This window comes from Brachyhypopomus gauderio, chromosome 16, assembly GCF_052324685.1.
Source record: "Brachyhypopomus gauderio isolate BG-103 chromosome 16, BGAUD_0.2, whole genome shotgun sequence".
Taxonomy (NCBI): domain Eukaryota; kingdom Metazoa; phylum Chordata; class Actinopteri; order Gymnotiformes; family Hypopomidae; genus Brachyhypopomus; species Brachyhypopomus gauderio.
Window position 1 is genome coordinate 12,421,924 of NC_135226.1, and position 21,218 is coordinate 12,443,141.

General features: G+C 41.7%; 1 protein-coding gene across 1 annotated transcript in view; it reads right to left on the reverse strand.

Moving 5' to 3' along the window:
- The window catches only part of lsamp (limbic system associated membrane protein), a 303,186-nt gene extending 292,387 nt beyond the window's left edge, over positions 1 to 10,799 (reverse strand). Inside the window, exon 1 of the mRNA XM_076976767.1 lies at positions 10,741 to 10,799. Within this exon, the coding sequence (XP_076832882.1) occupies positions 10,741 to 10,765 (25 nt within the window). The 5' untranslated portion in view covers positions 10,766 to 10,799. The remainder of the gene's footprint in view (positions 1 to 10,740) is intronic.
- Positions 10,800 to 21,218: the final 10,419 nt, after the last annotated feature.

The window sequence follows — 21,218 nt, forward strand, 5'->3', positions numbered from 1 at the left end:
CTCAGCTGAACAGGCGGGCCCCTCACCCAATCACGCTCAGCTGAACAGGCAGGCCCCTCACCCAATCACGCTCAGCTGAACAGGCAGGCCCCTCCCCCAATCACGCTCAGCTGAACAGGCAGGCCCCTCACCCTATCACGTTCAGCTGAACAGGCGGGCCCCTCACCCAATCACGCTCAGCTGAACAGGCGGGCCCCTCACCCAATCACGCTCAGCTGAACAGGCAGGCCCCTCCCCCAATCACGCTCAGCTGGACAGGCAGGCCCCTCACCCAATCACGCTCAGCTGAACAGGCAGGCCCCTCACCCAATCACGTTCAACTGAACAGGCAGGCCCCTCACCCAATCACGCTCAGCTGAACAGGCAGGCCCCTCACCCAATCACGCTCAGCTGAACAGGCAGGCCCCTCACCCAATCACGCTCAGCTGTCCCGTGACAGCGTGAGCAGCAGGTGGGATGTTTGGTGGGAATTAATGACAACTAACAGTGGGGAGATAATTGGTCATTATCACCAGGACTTTTGCGTGGTGGAATCTTGTTTTCTCCAGCCTGTTTACTCGATGTTTAACATATAGGGAGCACACAGAAGCAGTAGCATTTCGGACGGGGAAGGATAATTACATCGCATTTACATCTGAGAAGCAACGGCCATTATTTCTAGGGGTTCAGTGTATTTGGAGACAAGCAAACTTATAACATCAGATCATAAAGAGCAAAAACACACAAAGGAAGATATCAAAAGCCACATGTAACACACTGGCGCTGTCTGGCGTCTGGCAGGCTTTCATCAAAGGCAATTTTGTGAACACCCGTGTTAGATCCACTGAACGTTTTTGCTCTTATCCACCGGGAGAAGAAAAACTACCCATCCTTCCGTATGTCGACACAGCCTAGACATGGGGAGATGTTTCAATCACAAGGAACCCAGACATGTTAAGGAGGCTGGTCAGTCCACTAGATTGCTTTTCCAAAAACCATTTAGATCATATGTGAACACAACAATTGATGTATCAAGCCATCATTATATCTGTACTCAGTTATCTGTCATAATCATTGCAAACATGCCATTACAATGAAGAAGAATGTTTTCTGATCACAACCAAAAGTGTTCAGGCAGTCATAACACATAACCAACCAGTCATACCAGTAACCTAAACTGCCTTGTGTAATTATGACATACTGGGAGAAACACAATAACATGGAAGAATTGCATGGTATTATTCCCATAAGGACACTTCATTTGCACACTGTACAGAGACTAATTAAGGGAAGGTAATTTTGAAACGTGCGTGACACATAAACGAGTCTAAGGTGTTGACGCGTTCAGGGCCTCATGTTGATGTAAGGAAGGGAACAGATGGCGTGGCACTCCGTGTGACTGGCAGGACGTTCATGGCACCAGGCATGCAGGCGTAACCCTGACAACTCTTCATCTGTTCTGAAGGGCCTCCACCATGCTTGGCTTTTCTTATTTCAAAGTACAACGAGAACAACTCCGCCACCATCGGAAAAAGAACAATGTGACACACACACACACACACACACACACACACACAAACACACACACTTCGCAGCCCGTTTCAAATACTGAAATGGTCTATTTAAAGGTAGGAGACTGGAAAATGTAATTATGTTGCCTGTTAAAGACACAATAACCACTATACCCACTATAACCACTATAATCACAATAAGAGCACAGATGACGTTCTAGATGCTTTCAAGCATGCTTGTCTTAATGAACTAAATGACTATTTCACAACTCATTCAAGTAGCATTCAAACTTCCATAAGATATTAGTGATATTAATATTTTATTTGCCACAAGGTACCACTGGGGGGCAGTACACACCAAGAAATACAATAAATACCTCTTCCTCTGTGGACCTGTTTGTATGGATGCGAGGGGTATAGTAGGGTGTTCCACTTGTGTGAATGTGTATGTGTGTGTGTGTGTGTGTGTGTGTGTGTGTGCGTGTGGAGGGGGGGGGCTGTATTTGAGAGATATTATCTAGTCAGCTGTTCACTGATGGTCTTGTTCATAGCAGTAATGAGTTCACGTCCCTTATCATTCCATCATCATTCATCACCAACGTGCCAACGTCTCAATTACTTCCCGTCCCACAATCAAGGGCTCCATAATTTTACGATGATCCATCACAGATGCAAACAATTGTTTGTGCTGAAGTCTAATTACCAATCCATGTCCTCAAACGGTACAATAGCGCCCTCTGTGCAGTACAGGTGCCATTTCACACTTCCACTGTAAGTCAGATGTAGGGCTGATCCCTCTAGCCCCCTGTGTGATGGATCAAACTAAGTAGTGCTTGTGTCATTTCAATTACTTACCAAATCCATCTAGTTCTGCCTCCATTAACTAATGACACTGCGTCCTTGCAGACTGCATTACCCATGATGCAGTTGTGATCACGTCTCATTAGGTAGTGACAGGGTTGATAATCCTTGACATTCTTCCTTCATGGTGGGAATTCCTAGAGGTCTACAGGGCTCAACCTCAGAGATGTCAGCTTTTGATCCGCCCTATCATGCCCCGATCCACACACTGATGAGTGATTAACAGAACCAATCTCTTCACATGAAGCATACAGAGAGAAACAAGCAATGTATGATCACTTTCTAAATTACACACAAATGACAACTAATATAGCTCTTAAACTAAATGCTACATTAGTCAAATCACCAGCTGAAGAGACACAGCAAGGTGCCAAAAATTACCTGAAAGAGCTCTAGAGATGTGTTACATGATTGGGTAAGGGACTTGTGAAATCCACTACAATTAGCTTAAACAAACAGAATTACTTGTGCAAAATCACATCTGTCTTTTGCTTTATTCTTATGATCAAACTTTATAATATGCTGTTAATTCCACTCAGTTGTTTGAAATGCATCACACTTATTTAGGTTAAAAGTCGGCTAAAGAAATAGCTCAAGCACCAACAACTTATGTGGAAAACGTCCTTTAATGAACAAACTCACTTAAGGAGATTGTTTGTTTTCCATGCTGACTGAATGGCTCTGTAATGAGCTGTAGTAATGGCTGGTACTGAAACACCAGAGCATCTTTTAGAATTCTGTTTTCCACCACATTGTTTGCATAAACAAAACCAGTTCAGAATACATCCAGACTGATGTTCACATTAATATCTCTTTTCTTCCATAATGTAATATGTTTTTGAGACATGAAAGACACACCAAGGTTATCAGTCTCAGGTTTTCCAGCGCATGGAATTATAGGCAAAATCCAGTCCTACTACGCCAGTGAAATATTGATTAGGATACGCACAAATCTTAAACAGGAGAGCTGATCAACATCAAACATGAAAAAGGCTTTAACTGGGAGCCTGTACTTCTTCCTTACAGACAGTAATGCACGCTCCGGTCACGCAGAGTATCTATTGTTCTAATAATGTTCCTTTCGGCACTGTCAGCTAGATGTTTTTGGATGGTGGACCAGTTCTAACCCAGCATTGATGAGGACATGTCCCAGCATTGATGAAGACATGTCCCAGCATTGATGAGGACATGCGTGAGGACAAGCCGTCCTTGTTGTGCAGCCCGGTAACGATCAGGGAGGACAGGTTGCCCCTCTTAGTCCTCAGTCCTTTTGTGGTTTCTTTCTTATAACTCTTTGTGAGTTTTTCCTTGTCACTGTTGCCTGTGGACTTGCTCCTGTGGGCTTAGACTCAGATATCTTCGCTGTTGTAAAAAGCACTATACAAATACGTTTGAATCAAACTGAACTTAATAAAACCCAGCAACACTGCTGCACCTAATAAATTTGTGGCATCTGAACACGCACTACCACGCCACCACTTGTCAGTGTTAATGCTGTATGGAGAATGGTCCTCAACCACAACTACATTAGCTGAGATGTAATTCTGCAGCCAAACTCCTCACCAATGAACCGAGTTTGGACGACAAACCATGTTTGACAAACTGATGTAAGTGTAACCCAGGCACTTCTAATAAAGTAACCTGTGAGTGTGTGTCCCAGAGTACCATAACACAATAGCACTGTACATGTGCAGGGTTTTCATTTATTTATTACTCTGATAAACACATTTGCTTTCCTCAAACGTGTAAAAGAGTTATGACTAGCAGTCAGTGCTTGCACTTGAGAAACATTGAGATCAGACTCTTGATCAGACTCTTGATCAGACTCTTGATCAGCAACAGAATCAGTGGACCGGTAGGAATAGGCATAAGGCATATCATGACAGAAATGGCAGGAGGAGATCAACCTGATTAGCTTAACTACTGTTAGGCTGAACAAGCCTGTGTCTGATAAACATTGTTTTAATCATTCCATCGTTCTGGGGCCACCGAGCAGGTCAGCTCTCTTAACCATACAATGGTTCCTGTTCAACAGACAGGCTTATTCAGTGTCATATGTGATTGGATCTCACAAATCACTGGTGCATAAAACCCGTAATTCAGTACGATATCAATCCAGAACAACTGCAGAGCAAACTCACTAATTATTATTCTGCATCTTTTGAACATTTAAGACGTATTTCACATGTACTGTATGTACGGTGTGAACATATTGCTCATCGGGCTGAGATCTAAATCCCATTAAATTATAAAATTATGTAATTCTGTATGACGTGTCTTTATGGGTGAGAAGACTCGAGTGCATCGCCCTCTGTTGGTAGAAAAGCTCCATTAGTCTTAATGTATGCTAATACTCCACTTACATGCCTTTCGGTTTAACAAACAAGGTCACAGCATGTGATAAGCAGAGGTGGCGTATCGCTGTGGTGTGTTGTGACACTGCTGTATAGTCGGAGGTTCTCCCCACAGCGTAACTGCTGCTGAGAGACCGCACACTGCTGTCTCCCCATATGAAGGACAGGTATAATGAGAGAGAGAAAGAGAGAGAGAGAGACAGAGAGAGAGAGAGAGAGAGAGAGGAGCAAAGATGATATATATTATGGCCTGTAGGATACAGAAGCCCATAGGGAGACTGTAGGTATGCTATCACAGATGGAAACAAGGATGATGGGTCTCTGGGGGCTTGAAACTTTTAGAGGCAGTGTGTGTGAGAGCTTATGTTTGTGTGTGTGAGCAGCTTTGGTGACTACAGAGACTATGTAATTCTTCAGGGAGTAGATTGAAAGCAGAGGTTTCAATTTAGTTTGTGTATTATCCACATCTAGGTATCCCTGGCCTCTCCACACTCCAAAACTAGAAGGTTAAGTAGTTCTTGAAACAGAAAACCTAAAACTCTCCTCCTCTTATACAGTTAGTGATCTCTGGATATACAAAGCGAGAACCGAGAGGCAATATGTTGTATGAGTTTTCTAATCAAACCATGAAGGATCCCCAGATGTCCACTTTTTTTTCCATCTCAGATCCCAACACACTTGAACCAAGAAATTGAGAATCATGTATCCCTATTCAGGTGTGCTAGTAGCTGTGATAGAGTAAACATGTGGACTGTCTAGGGGTTTGACGACCAGGCTGGGAAACATCAAAACATTCTGAAAATTAATAAAAATTACAAATGAAAAGAAAAGCCTTACTTCGATACGTAAATGGATACCCTTACTTGGATACCCTCACTTGGCACAGCCTTTGTAAATATGCTCAGGCACAACGAATCATCTTACAGACCACAAAACAAACTGCACACACTAGCACCACCTATGATCAACTAGGGTGTTTTTCATTTGTTCAGAAAAAAACACTGTTGCTGGAAAAGCCCTTTTAAAATAACTGAAATCTGAAATGAAAACCACAAGTCAGGAGGTGTCAAAGGATTCAAATCTATTCCACAGAGAAGACGTGAAGTTGAAGGCACTAACTTGATCTTGATCTGGCCAATTGCACAGCATCTGGAACATTATGGGTAGTATTATGCAGCATGAAGTGTAATTCCCATGAAACTGAAGAATTTTAAGGATGAATACTTTTGCAAGGCCGACATACCGAACACAGCAGCCAAAAGTACAGCACATCACCCACATACATCAACCCAAGACCTACATACACCTCCCAACAGATCACCAACGTTCACCAGCCCAGAACAACACCTAACCCCATGTCTACTATTTCTACTTCCACTATATCCTTCCACACAGTACAACATTCATATCTCTAAACCCACACACCACAAAATCACATTATCCAAACCCATTAACCCTACGCAACAATAAAATATGTCTCACACCTGGCCCCGCCCCATCTGTCATTCCACATGTAATGTTGATTTGGTTTTAGTATTCATTTAAGTCCACACCCCATTGTCATTGGTTTTGAGTGTCTCAGTTAGTTTCGTGCTATTGTTTGTATATATTATATATCCCTCATTTTCAGTTCTTGTTCACTGGTCTTTGTCTTACAGCCTCTGTGCTATGAGTGTTCGTTTGTGTTTGGTCTGCTAACTCAGCCTTCGTGTTTTGCTTCCATTTACTTATCATGTCTTCGAATTCTCTGCGTGTTGGTTTTGTTTCCATTTCCGACTGCTATGCTATGACCCTGGACCGTAATAACAACGGTCCTTCCGGATTTGCCCTTAATACATCTCGCTCTGCTCAATGAATGTGTCCGCCTCGTTATTGCTCCACATCCTCGGCATTACAGACAGACCAGCCGATTCAGGATGCAGCAGAAGAGTGAGTTTTTTTTTTTGCTAGGACGAAACTCAGGCTGCTTCAGTATAGTATGTGCCTCCCGTGTCTCAGTGATGTCAAGCCAGAGATAACTAATCCCCCTGCGCTGCAGGCGCAAGGGAGTCTCGTCGTTCACGTAGTAAAGTGCAGTCACTTTCAGTTTCGCCTGGCTTTTGCGATGAGAATCAGCTCCAGCCCCTGCTTCTGAGCTCTGTTCTATTCTCGCTTTAGATTCTACGTTTTGTGTAGGCCCAGTACTAAGAATCAGAAAGCCAATGCCCCGTCCCACATCTACGACGAGGGCAGACGTATGAAAGACCCAGAAAGCAGTTGTTCTTGGCTCCCATTGGAAGGGGGGTTTCGAGATAACATGGAAGAGGTGCTCAGAACAGAAGCCTGAGTGTCCGGCAGGGGAAGACGTTTGTCTCTGTATCCCTCCCTGCTCGGCTATGTTGTTGGCCCTCTCTTAACGATGATGTTTCAGACTATGTTTTGGCCTCTTCTGTGTGTGCACATTCCTGTACTCCCAAACTCTCCCCAGAGGCAACTTACAGCTCCTTCTTATTCCTCACCGTCCGTGGACACACTTGGCTATGGACTTCATTACAGAATGGTGCAACTTTGGAGGTACTACTGTCGTCATGGTGGTTGTCTACCGATTGTCAAAGATGTGTTGTGTAATTCCCTTCCAAACCTGCGTACCGCTATGGAAAAAGCCCAAGCCATCTTTTAATTTGTTTTATGCATGTTTGGTCTACTAGAAGAAATCGTCACCACATCTCAGGTCTGGAGACAAATTTGTGAAAAAAGCTGGGGTTAGCCGTGTAATTTTTCCTCAGGTCATCACCTCAATCCAATGGAGAGGTTGAGCGGGTCAATCAAGAAGTGGGGAGATTCCTTCAACAGTATTGTACCTCGCACAGCAACTAGCACACCTTTCTGTGCAGAGTTTGCACAGAATTCAGTGACTCATTTTTCCACCTGCATAACTCCATTCCAGTGTGTACCAACCTGCTTTCCTCACCTTCCTCACCCGACACTACTATATGAACCCTACTTCCCATGTCTTCTTGCTTAGACCTGTTCATTACAGCCCCATGTCTGTCATAATCACCACAGTTACTCCCCCTGCACCCGCAGACATCAATGGACAACCGGCCTACTCAATCAATACCCTCCTGGACTCCTGCAGAAGGCAGGGGCACCTCCAATACCTACTGGACTGGGAGAGATATGGGCCGGAGGAACAGACATTGGTACCTGCAAGGGATATCCTGGACCTGGCTCTCATCGCAGAATTCCATGACAGCCACCCTGACAGCCCAGCACCCAGGAGCCGGGGCCATCCACATAGCAGGCTGGAGCGCCACCCATCAAAGGGGGGGGTTCATGTATACTGTCATGTATCCCATACCAGCCCCCAGCATTTTCGATGCAACAGCACCACCTACAGCCTCAATCTCCTGAAGCACTTGTGCCCAATCACCAGAATACTGACTGATCCTAATTATTGAATACTGAATGATATAGACCACTGAATACTGACTGGCATCCACCCATTCCTAGTTATCTCCGCCCCTCTATAACCCCCTTTATACGACACACTCACCACTTCCTCCTTGGATTGTCGACTCATGCCGCGTAATGAGCATTTCTGGATTGTTGTTGCCTTCCGGTGTTATGACCTTTGCTCTCCCTTTAGACCTCCCGTTCTCAGCCTGACCCCCGGATTAGTTGCAGACTCTACCTGCCTGGCTTGACCCTGGATCATCTTGACTACATGACTGTTTTGCCCTGCCCTGTTGTATTTCTTAAGCTGGCTTCACCTACCCTTGCACAGCGAGCTGCGGTAGGCTGCACCTATGTAATAAAGAGCACCTGTCGCAATTGGATCCATTCGTGTCTGATCATTAACTCAACATTTCACCTTGGACTGTATAAGATTTTCTCAGTCAATTTGGTTCATTTCTCAGAACAGAATTGAAATTCTCAAAACTGTTCATTCAATCTCCACAACTCCTTGCCACTTCTCATTGTGTTTCACATTTTACAAATGCTTTTGTACATTTTGCAAATGGTCATGAACAATTGTCTGTTGTTTTTTTTTTTTTTGTATTATCAGTTGCTTATGTCATGTTTATCAAAATGTGTTCCACTGATTGTCTGTTGAATTGTCTTACTCTCCAAAACATTTAGGCTTTAGGTCATTGCCTGGGTCATTACATGCAAAAAAGTGCATGTTGGCACATTTTGGTTATTTGTCCTAAATTGTCCTAATTGCTCTCCTAACATTTTTCGCAGGTGAATCTTGGCATTCAGTTACAGTAAGAAAGGGAATTTGTGAAGGTTTAGATCAACCAATGGTCTCAACCACAGGTCAGAGGTGCATCTACTGAACCTTTACTGTAATTGGCAAACATTTATACATGCTAAACTACAGTATTACAAAGTCTCATAATGGACAGACAAGGCCATGTACAGGGTGAACAGCCAAGAGGAGTAAGACTGTGGTGTAAGGCTGAGGGCACAAAACAGAGGAAGAGGTTTGTCCCAGATGAAATAAGGGGAACAATTTTGGACCATGTTTTACATATAAATCATGGTCTTACAAACGCTGAAGCTGGTTGCCGGGTACAGCCGAATATCGGAAGAACAACCATGTATTCAATCGTTGAAACATTTCAAAGAGATATATGTAATTCAGAAATGTACACTCTGCTGTAATGCTGCACATTGACATCAATTCTGACATCAAATCTTCAATTGTATGTTTTGCATTTTTGTATTCTTATACCATATAGGATATCAAGACTAACTCATAGGGGTGGCAGAGGTCTCATATTCACCTCTCCACAAGAGGAGGCTGTATGTGCTTAGGTTTGTCTTTGTCAGTAAATTGCAGTGTGGACAATACAGTCAAACAATATGGCAGTACAAATTTGATTCCATTCCACTTTCTTGCTATCAATCTCCCACATACAGTCATGTGTAACTTTGTGTTCTGTATAAGTTTGTATTTTGTGTGTATCATGTATTGTTTCATTGATATACCACAGAATGTGCAGTGTTCTTGAAATCAAAAGCTTAGCTAGTTTCCATCAGAATGTACTTACAGTCTGCACTGGTTTTGACTTACAGTTGCACTGACAACATGACTACAAATTTTGACTGCCTTGTTCACAGGCAATGGCACATGGGCTAGATATTCTGATGGCACTGACAAATTGATTGACCTAAATATTTGCTTTTGAGGCAATAATTTTTTTTTGAGGCATATGCACCTGTTTTGTCACTCCACAATTCCCCTTGGTGTTACAATATGCTAAGGTACTACTGCCCATGCAACACATCACCCAAAAGAAATACCAGGAAATACAGCAGCTTCATCACCTAATGAAGTTAGTGTTCACCACACAAGGCAACATAACCATGCAGATCTAAACATAAAATTTCCACCTTGTGATTCTGTTACAGCTATTGTAATAGTCACTGTGTTTTTGCTATATGAAAAAAAAGTGCATCAGTACTTTCAAATGTAGCTTCCAATTCATCTGTTACAGAAATGACATCTGCATTATTTCTAAAAGGACACAAATGTAGTTTCACGGTGTGTATACACGGTAATGCCATTCATGTGTAATAGACAGAGATATCCTTGAACATTTACCTTGTGTGCTTCCCAAAAAAACACGGTAAAACCTATATCATGGCCTTGATCAGAGAGAGGTTAATGGAACAGGTCTACAATGACCTTTAGCGCAAAATGGTCAGGATGGTCGACACTGATATTAACTGTCCTCAAGTTCTCATGATTAAATGTTAAAATTACTAATATTAAACTGCAGCTACAGAGTTGATCTGTGTTCCCTCATAATATTAACAATTTAAAGGAAATGAAAATCAGATTAACGAGCAGAATGCAGTAAAAACCTACGTACACACTCTAACCATCAAGGGTCCCACTTTATTAAGTCTATACGGTGACATCACATTTGGCTTGTCTGCAAACCTCAGAAGATTCTAAATCACCCACTTATTGCTGACTAGTACAATCAGTACAGTTGGGTGCAAAATGCCATAGTACATTATTCAAAGGAATAATCACTCACCTGTTTCAGTAAATCTCTTGTTCATAAATACTGGGAGAATGAAAACATCTCTGTGGACTACAAATCAAAACAGAAAGTTGATGCAGAAAGCAAAAAGCAGTGCCTTGAATGGGAAGAGCTTCACAGCCTCCCACTTCTCATCTCAGAGCACTCCAGGTAGCAGTTATACCCCAGAGCTCCGAGAAACAGCTTTTAATGAAGAAACAGGAACCAAGAACTACAGGAAGAACTCACGGGACTGTCCACTGGATCAGACTATGCATGCATAGTGACTTAGTTCACATCTGCTGTAACCTTATTTGTCATCGTACGTAGAACGTAACCCTAATCCTGAAACATGGACTGTATCAGTACAATGTGGAACTGCAGGAAGGTATTCTCTACTTGGTCCAAGATAGACTGATGACCAGACATTAGTAAAAATAAAGTGTGTACAATAAAAACAGTTTAACTTATAGGGCTCATGAGCCTAACTGCAGGTGCATTTCCACTGTGGATTTATCTGTGCCGATTTATCTCTCTACTTCCTTCACTACCTCCCTTCCTCCAGTGCCTCGTTGCGTGAGGGGCGTGTCTGTTTGCGAGTAGGCTACTCTCCTAAACACATTCTGAATTAAAGGCCTTTTTGAAAAAAAAACCCTTTCTGTTTGTTGATTTTTGATGGTGTCCAATGGCATATATTCTCAGCCCATTCAAATATGCTGTTTTTTAAAACTGTACTTGGCTTGAAATACGGAGGTTACGCTCTCAGAATTAGCATACACCACGCACTGGAGGAAGTTAGCATTCACACGCACTGTAGGAAATGCGTTGGAAACCTGCAGTATTTGGATAATTCACAGTAGGACACTTGGACAAATAGTGATAGCTGTTATTCATTTTCCTTCCATGTCACCCAGACAGAACAATGTATGCACATCCTCGTTATGCATGGATAATGAAAATGAGCTTTTTCCTAATTGGACACAGCTACGTGACTGACGCATACAATTTACATAAAGTTGAAGTCAGCTCGGCATTTCTCCCCATGTCACCCGTCATGCTTGCCCTGTGTCCTCGCCCTGTGTCCTCACCAGTGTCCTCGCCCTGTGTCCTCACCTTGTGTCCTCACCTGTGTCCTCACCCTGTGTCCTCGCCCTGTGTCCTCACCATGCGTCCTCACCTGTGTCCTCGCCCTGTGTCCTCACCATGCGTCCTCACCTGTGTCCTCGCCCTGTGTCCTCGCCCTGTGTCCTCGCCCTGTGTCCTCACCTGTGTCCTCGCCCTGTGTCCTCGCCCTGTGTCCTCACCTGTGTCCTCACCATACGTCCTCACCATGCGTTCTCACCTGTGTCCTCACCATGCGTCCTCGCCCTGTGTCCTCGCCTGCGTCCTCGCCCTGTGTCCTCACCATGCATCCTGCCCTGTGTCCTCACCAAGTCCCTTTGCTCATGTTTACTCTCAAAAAATATATGAGGGACGACTACGGGTTAGGCCTGTTGTTTGTTGTAACCAAACAAACTTCCTTCATGTTTGGGTGTTGGATTTTTGAGGGAGAGTTGTGGTGCATAAAAACAAGACTGAATCATTATCCTCATAGTGTAATGGACAGCTCAGTGAGAGTTCATTATTATTATTATTTCTAAAATTACATCACTGAATTATTGTAATTTCTGAAACCTTCATCCATGTAGAACATTTCTGTTCACTGTGTGTGGTCATTATGTTCACCATATATGCTCACTGTCTCTGTTCACTATGGTCACGGTCTATGTTCACGTTCTCTGTATGTTCATGTATGAACAGTGCAAATGAAGCTGCACACGACACTGCGAGTGAAAACGTTGTCCATTCCATTCATGTCATCTTTCACCCTGCCAACCAATCACTGCGCTGTGTTTTGATGCACCTTTAGAAGCTTTGAATTATTTCAATAATTTGGGTTCGACAATGACACGTCATGAATCTCGGCTTCAGGTTCAAACACGGTGTCCGGCAGCAAAGGAAAGACTGCCTTGCCTTACACAACCAAAAATAGCAGATTAGTGCCTGCCTCCTGTCTGAGGACGAAAGTAAACAAACATGCTGAACACACTGAAACAAACTTCAAGTGTTTACATGGAGGGGATTGCTGAATCATTGCTATTTGTTTTATTTTTCAAAAACTGCATGAACAAGCAACACATACTGTGAACTCATTAAAACGTAGAACTCAAAAATCACCGACTTAACATGAAAACTAAGAACTCAAAAATCACAGACTCCACATTCATATTTAATGGAATTTCAGGGAGGTTTGAGGAGATCAAATCTAGCTGGTGTCAATTGAAACCAAATTCAGTTACAGCGCGCGGTGTTCTCCACTGAAGGTTCTCCTTCAGAGAGAGACAACTAAAGGAAAGCTGTAATTAAATAATTACAGGACTGGCCCTATATTGAAACTGACAGTGATACAGAAATAGCATCAAGCAGCCAAGGGCAACGAACAGCTGAGAGACAGAATCATGCAAGACACACTGAAGACAGCCCCTCAGGAGGCCATGCTAATTTACTTTTTAGTCATATTCAGTGTGAATTCAATTTGCACTGACACTGCACTGTGACATATTTTCTAAAGAACTACTTAACGTGCCTTTTATTTACTGCTGCACTAGTGAAGGAGTTAGAGTTCAAATGGCCAAAGTAAAGTGGGATTGACCATTGGGTTCGACTGAATACTGCACCAGGATGGTTTCAGGTTTACTGTAATCGTAATTGTAATCATACATAAAGAGTAACCATAGTGTTGATACGTGGACTGTATCAGGACTGTATCGGGACTGTACCGCGACTGTATGAGACTTTAATAAGGTATGCCATGTGTTCAAAGACATCAAGACAAAATCCCACCAAATAAGCAGCCGCTGAGAATGGGGGTGAATCAAAAGGCAAATGGCTGTCAGCATGACCGCTGAACAGAGGAAAAAGACCCTTCAGTTCCAGAAACAAAAGCCCACTATGAAATTACATCCTCATGTTTTCATTGACTTTGTAATGATCCTTGGAGGAAAATGACAGGCAATAATACTACGAACCAATTAGAGAGGCAAAGAGAGAGAGAAAAAAAAAATTTCATTGAAGTAATGAACAAGACTAATGAAAGCACAGAGGACAGACAGACAGACAGACAGACAGACAGACAGACAGACAGACAGACAGACAGATAGATAGATAGATAGATAGATAGATAGATAGATAGATAGATAGATAGATAGAATTTCTCTTTAATGAAGCTTTACTAGCAGAAAGCCCCTACAGAGCTTGGGCACAGAGGTAATCCCTCAGACAGTGGTTGTACAGGAAGGTGTAATGATTGTCTGAGAGGCAAACATTTCTGCAAGGACCAGAGTTGCACAATCACAGATGTTCTTTGCATAGTTCCGCTCTCACAGTGTCCACTGAGATACTGTGTCGCACCAGGGTCAGCCAGCTCTTCCCATTATTTTCAAGAAAAAAAGCCTGCACGATCTTACAGTGCTTTGAGGCACCTGGATGATAATATGGCATGGAGGATTGGTCTGAGACAGCATGTCCTCTGTTATCTCTCTTTTAAAGACCCTGCCACAGCACAGACATTCTGATGTTCAAATCCCTAATGAGAAAGCAGAGGGCGATAGTGACAACAGAAAATGTCCTGGCTTAGGGCACACGTTTAAGAGTCGAGAACCAAGACTCTAAAACCCATCCTCCACTGGGTGGCACCAGATAGTGACGTAGACAAAGACACTGGTGAAATCTGTATAAGCAGGAATAAATATAGAGGCATTCGGATGACACATGAAAAATGTCTAGGGGGATTACTGATTACGGTACACAAAATAAACGATCTCAAATATGTGGCAGTTTTGGAGGTGATTGGAGATAATGGTGGTGTATAAAATTTTAGATGTTCATTGAGCATCCATATGGGGAATATTCCCTGTTAGTTTTTAAATAATTACTTTGTAATAATATTCAATGCATATTGTAAAAAGGTAATGAAATGTAAGCTTATATCATTATTGGGAGAGCTGCAAAAAATAGTATATACAATAATGTAGCCACTGAAACTGGAGAGAATTTACTATTTGAGGACAAGAAGCTCTTCACAATGTGCTACTGGCATCATAGCAGACAGTACTGTATACCTGAGTCTTCACTCACTGGTCAAGTTCTATTCTGGTTCACGCTCAAATAAATTCTAAAATTAGTAAAAGAAAACAATGTGTTTTCCCCGAACTCTTGGCTTTAGGGTCATGAGTCTGTCCATGAGATTCGTGATAACAGACAGGAGGTCAGGCTTGTTGACGGAAATCTCAGTGAACTGCAAAACTGCCCTCGAAGGTAATTACACATCATCTACACCTTGAGAGCTGAGACGCTGAAAAGGTGAAAGAGTCTCAGGGAAAATTATGCAATATCAGAAAAAAAAGTAGAGGGAGAAAGAAAGAACAAGAGAGAGAGAGAGAGAGAGAGAGAGAGAGAGAGAGAGAGAGAGAGAGAGAGAGAGAGAGAGAGAGAGTGAGAGTGTGAGAGAGATAGATAGATAGATAGAGAGAAAGACAGCAAGGACATAAACATGAGCAATCATTTTGAGAAAAGTAGGCTGATGTGAAAGACACTGTGCTAATGATTAAATATATAAATATACTCATTGCATTAACTATATAAATATGCATTGCTGCATATGGTATATATTAGGCTACTGATATCATTTAGCTATGTCCATAGAGAGGAACCTGGGGTTTGAGAAGCTCTGAAAGGTACCTTCACCCAAAACAAAAAGAGCAAGTTATCTGTCAAAACTTGACATGGTAAACCAAACACTGAAATTACAGAGCTCAAAAATATCTAACAGACTTCAGGTTAAATATAGGAGCCTCTGAGAGACCCTCTTGATGTTTCCTGAGAGTGGAGTTGTGAAGAAGCAGAGCAGCTGTGTTCAGGGACAGAAAGTGCAGAACGCTCTTCTTTTTCTAATAAATCCAGGCTTGTTGTGATATTGAGGCATGAGTCCTCCTATGCCGGCCAGTTACTCCAACCACAAATCAAATACATGTACTGAATCCAAATGGGCCTGCTGCTATCTGAGCAGAAGCTAAGCCAGAATATCAGCCAGCATAGATGGTAGACATGAATAGGGCTCCTCAGCTCACACACACACACACACACACACATTCATATACTGTACATACACGTGCGCACACACACACACACACACACACACACACACATACACATACATAAAGTATAATTTTCCTAATTCCTTAAATTTAAACACTATTTTTCTTGCCACCATTAAACTTTATTTACTTATTTAGTTATTCATTGCCATCATTACACTTTCATTTTAAATGTATGGTATGTTGGATGTTCAATCAACTGCACTTCACAATTAGGCCAAAGCCAAAACAAGAATGGAAACATGACTGTTCGCTTGCTCTGAGTTTATCGAAAATGTCCTCTGTTGAAAAAATAATGCATGTACAAAACAAACTGCAACAGCTGCAAACTGAAAAGTTAATTTTTTCTAAAGCCCTGAATCTGGTGTAATTAGTCAAACCCATTAGAGCAGACAGAAAGCCAGTGTTGGACTAATAAATATTGATTTGTTTTATTGATCTCGGAATATGTATGAATTACCACTCTACACAGGAATGATAGAATTATGTACACCAAATTCATCTTAAATTGAAAAGCTGAACTAGAGGGTCACCATGGTACCATAATATCATCACCTAAACCTTTTAGAGTTTATTTAGAACCCTAATCTAACACATCTGATCCAGTTAATCACGTCGCTCGGTAGCATCAGAAGACTACAGCCAGGTGTTTTGGTGTTTAACTCTGCATTGCAGTGGGTCTCCAGGTAAAGAGCTGGGCACCCCTGCCAGAAGTTGACAGATAGTGTGAAATATCGAGGTGTGCTGGAATTTCACGGTTGAGCGCATTCAGGCTGAGCCAATTTTACGAGCAGCCTGAAGGTGGCTCAGGGCAGAAGATCTCAATCCAGTCCTTGTGGACCTCAGGCAAATCCTCATATTTACTTTGTTGAAGCTCTCCAACACATCTGAGCCTGAGGTGATAAAGGGTTTTGTAGCCTTTGCTTACCTGCTTGAAGAGCGCTGGGAGTTGGAACAGATCAGAAATCTGGACTGGGTGGAAATCCATGAGGACCGGATTGAGAAACTCTAATTCGTTAAAACTACAATCCAGTACTTTGGGACAGCAGCTTCTCATTGGTCTCACCTGTTTCAGCAGCAGTCAGTACTATTAGTCAATACTATCAGTCAGTACTATCATTCTCCCACTGAAGATTTCTTTATTTGGTATTATATAAAAATGAATCTGGCAGTTTGTGTGCACATCTTCAAGATTGAATTACAATAATATTTATCTAATAAACTCTGAAAAAAGGTTACAACGCAATGTTTGGGTTCTGTGTTAGAAGTGTATTTTTCAAAGGTATGAGATGTATCTATACAGTTCATCTTTGTTGATAGCAAGCTGGAATGTCAACAAATCTTAGTAAACGCTCTTTTTGTGTGGGTGTGTCTAAAAGTATGTACATATTACTCAGAAGCAGATGAACCCTCAGAGAACATATAGACTATCACTCAGACTTCATCAACAAATACAAACAGCAATTCAATGATTCAACACACAACACACAGTGACCTTCTTATGCTGCCATAAAGATAAAAACATCATCACCTACCGAGTTCATCTTCTGAGTTATTCTGAGATACCATAGCAAGGTATTAAAACTCTTTATTTGAAGTTTTTGGTCTTCATATGTTACTGTTCAAAATGAAGTGCTAAATTATTTTTCCCTTTTTAAAAAACATTTTAAATGACTGCCAGTACAATGTACAAATACATTATGTGTATGTTCATGGTGGAATGGTTTTGCTTATATTGTTGTCCTTGACTTCTGTACGGGTTTGTTTGTATTTTCTTATTTTCAGATAGAAAGTTCAAGAGAAGCACCAGCCACTTACAGTATCATTTATTACTTTTGGTATATCAGTGGAATTGTAGTTTGTGTTTGCTGTAAGCTTTAAGAGTGGAGGTAGTTTGTCCTTTGTAAACACTTGCTGTCTAATGAAATAAACCTGAATCTTAGGTGTATGAATTTTTCCAATGTACCATTTCAGATTATAACATAAGCTCTGTCTAAAATTAGAAATAAAAAGACATATGGATCTGGTGCAATTTGGATCTGGTGCAATTATACACAATGCTTGAATTCAGGGATCAAATTTTTTTACGTAATCTGGTAAATGTTCTGAAACAACTCTTGGTATCAGTGGTACCTGTGAAAGCCATTCTTCATGATCTGAGATGCCTGTATGGCCTATCACCACACACCTAAACCAAACCATTAAGAACATTTCTGATAGTCTAGGCTTTATAATAATAAAACAAGAATTGTTTGGTCCAGAACCAGTTACGTAGGCAGCAAACAGGAGGACCTTAAAGTTCAGTGCTTGGTTCTTGACTTGTGGCCCAGGACTTTTTGCTGATGTATATTAAAACCATAATCAAAACCTTTACTAAATCACAATTTCTAAAATTACATTTAAAGTATGTCAGAAACTTTTTTGCTCTTGCAAAAGTGTTGCTTAGAAACCACTTATAGTGCAGTGTTTAATAGAAGTCAGATGTATTTGGTCACCCTGTGACCACTGTGGCTTAGCCGGTATGTGGAAATTCTCCCTCTCCTTCCAAATCTCTCTCAGCACTGCCTGATTTTTGGCTAGACAAGTCAAAAGACATCAAATGGCTCCAATCTATTCTCCTGCAGCGACTCTGAACAGAATGCAAAGCAGCCTTTCAAACTCTTTTAATGGGAATTTAACACAAAGCAGATAATGGCAAAGTCAAAAGTCATTAACAAAGAATACAAGATTCCTCTCTACCTACCTGCTTTGAATTATAATTCAGAAGAGAATACTTTTTCTTTCATTTGGGGATGAGAGAGGAAAATACCATTCCTCTTAAGAATGAGTGGGTACAACGTGACAGGTCTTGCTGAGAAATGGCATTCACTTATTCTCTAACCCTCTTAAAGGCCCTGCAACATATTAGAATATGTATCACCTTTAAAGTCATTCTAATGCTGGGATTAAAGCCGAAACATCTGACATTTTGGGTCATTGATATTCTGCAGATGATTCTGCTACACTTTCAATCCAGATCCAAGATGCTGTTGTATTATGAGGGGCAGATCACCTGAAGCAAAGGGCTTTTTTCTTCTGAGAGAAGCAGAAACACAGTCTGTCTTTGATGGCAGGAGGAAGAATATGGTATATTAAATCAATGTATTTATTTATGCTCTCAGTATTAAAAAATCTGCACACAAATATGCTAACAATAACACAGCACAATAATAATATTCAAGTTTGTAAGTTTGTGCCATGACACAAAGAAAAAAAAAATTTTCAGGTGTCGTCCCACATAGAGATTACATTACATTATGAGCATCAGAATTACCACAAATCTTTGAACTAGAGCATAGGAAGATAAAGACAAGTCAACATATTCAAAATACTTTTATATTTAAGATTATATATTAGAAATGAGAACTGATGCTGCCATAACCACCCAGTAACTCCATCTACTCCAATGGATGTATAAGCAGTTTGTCGACCCACAGGAGGAGCTGAGACTCCTACACCCATACTGAACTGACCACAAGGACTAGATCAACAGTAATAAAGTATTAGAGAGGCCACCCAAGGAGAAAGGGTTCCCTCTTGAGTCTTGATTCTCCCAAGATTTCTTCCTTAATTTCATCAACTCTGAATTTCATTGCTGATTAGGGATCTGGGCCCTTAATGTTGTAAAGCATCTTTGTGACAGCTCGTGTTGTAAAATGAAGTGCATAATTAAATATGACGACTTGAAAAATTAAATGATGGAAAAATAGTCTAATCTATGGATGCTAATAATCAGGAAGAGTTTACAATACATTTAAATCTGATTTATTTTAAGTTTACGTTTTTTTTAAGCTGGCTAAATCAGATTAAAAAAACAGTAAAACGAGTATAATACAGAACATACTATATTGTCACAAGTATTCGCTCACCTTCCTTGGCACACATATGACCATATGTAACGTCTCATTCCTAATCCATAGGGTTCAATATGATGTTGGTCCCATATAGAAAGGCTTCAACTCTTCTCGGAAGGATGTCCACAAGATTTAGGTTTAATGTTTATGGGGATTTCTGACCATTCTTCCAAAAGCGCATTTGTGAGGTCACATACTGATGTTGGACGAGAATTCATCCCAAAGGTGTTCTATCGGGTTGAGGTCAGGACTCTGTGCAGGCCAGTTAAGTTTGTCCACACCAGACTCTGCCATCCATGTCTTTATGGGCCTTTCATTGTGCACTGGTGCACAGTTATGTTGGAAGAGGAAGGGGCCAGCTCCAAACTGTTCCCACAATGTTGGGAGCATGGAATTGTCCAACAAGTCTTGGTATACTGAAGCATTCAGAGTTCCTACCACTGGAACTAAGGGGATATCCCAGCTCCTGAAAAACAACCCCACACCATAATCCCCCCTCCACCAAAATTTACACTTGGCACAATGCAGTCAGACAAGTACCGTTCTCCTGGCAACCGCCAAACCCTCGTCCATCAGATTCCCAGATGGAGAAGCGTGATTCATCACTCCAGAGAACGCGCCTCCACTGCTCTAGACTTCAGTGGCGAAGTGCTTTACACCACTGCATCAGACGTTTTGCATTGCACTTGGTGATGTATGGCTTGGATGCAGCTGCTCGACCATGGAAACCTATTCCATGAAATGCTCTGCACACTGTTCTTGAGCTAATCTAAAGGCCACATGAAGTTTGGAAGTCTGTAGTGATTGACTGTGCAGAAAGTTGGCTTCTTCTTCAGCATCTGCTGACCCCACTCCATTAGACTATGTGGCCAATACCACTTCGTGCCTGAGTTGCTGTCATTCCCAACACTTCCATTTTCTTATAATACAGCTGAAAGATGACTGTGGAACATTTAGGAGCGAGGAAATTTCATGACTGGGTTTGTTGCACAGGTGGCATCCTATCACAGTTCCACGCTGGAATTCTCTTAGCTCCTGAGAGCGACCCATTCTTTCACAAATGTTTGTAAAAACAGTCTGTATGCCTAGATGCTTAATTTTATACACCTGTGGCTATGGAAGTGATTGGAACACCTGATTCTGATCATTTGAATGGGTTAGCGAATACTTTTGGCAATATAGTGTATGGGAGTAAAACACTGCAGTCCTAATAAGATAATGTATGTCTCTGGGGACAGGGCTACTGTGACAGACCTGGGCCAGTGTAGTAATGAGACAGGAACATAATCTGGATTATGTTTTGATTAGTCTCACCAGAATTTATACAAACATCTGTACCTTTCTTTTTCCAGCTTGAAGTGGCTACCAAACTATAGCCAGCCGAACTCATTTATATCTTCACCAG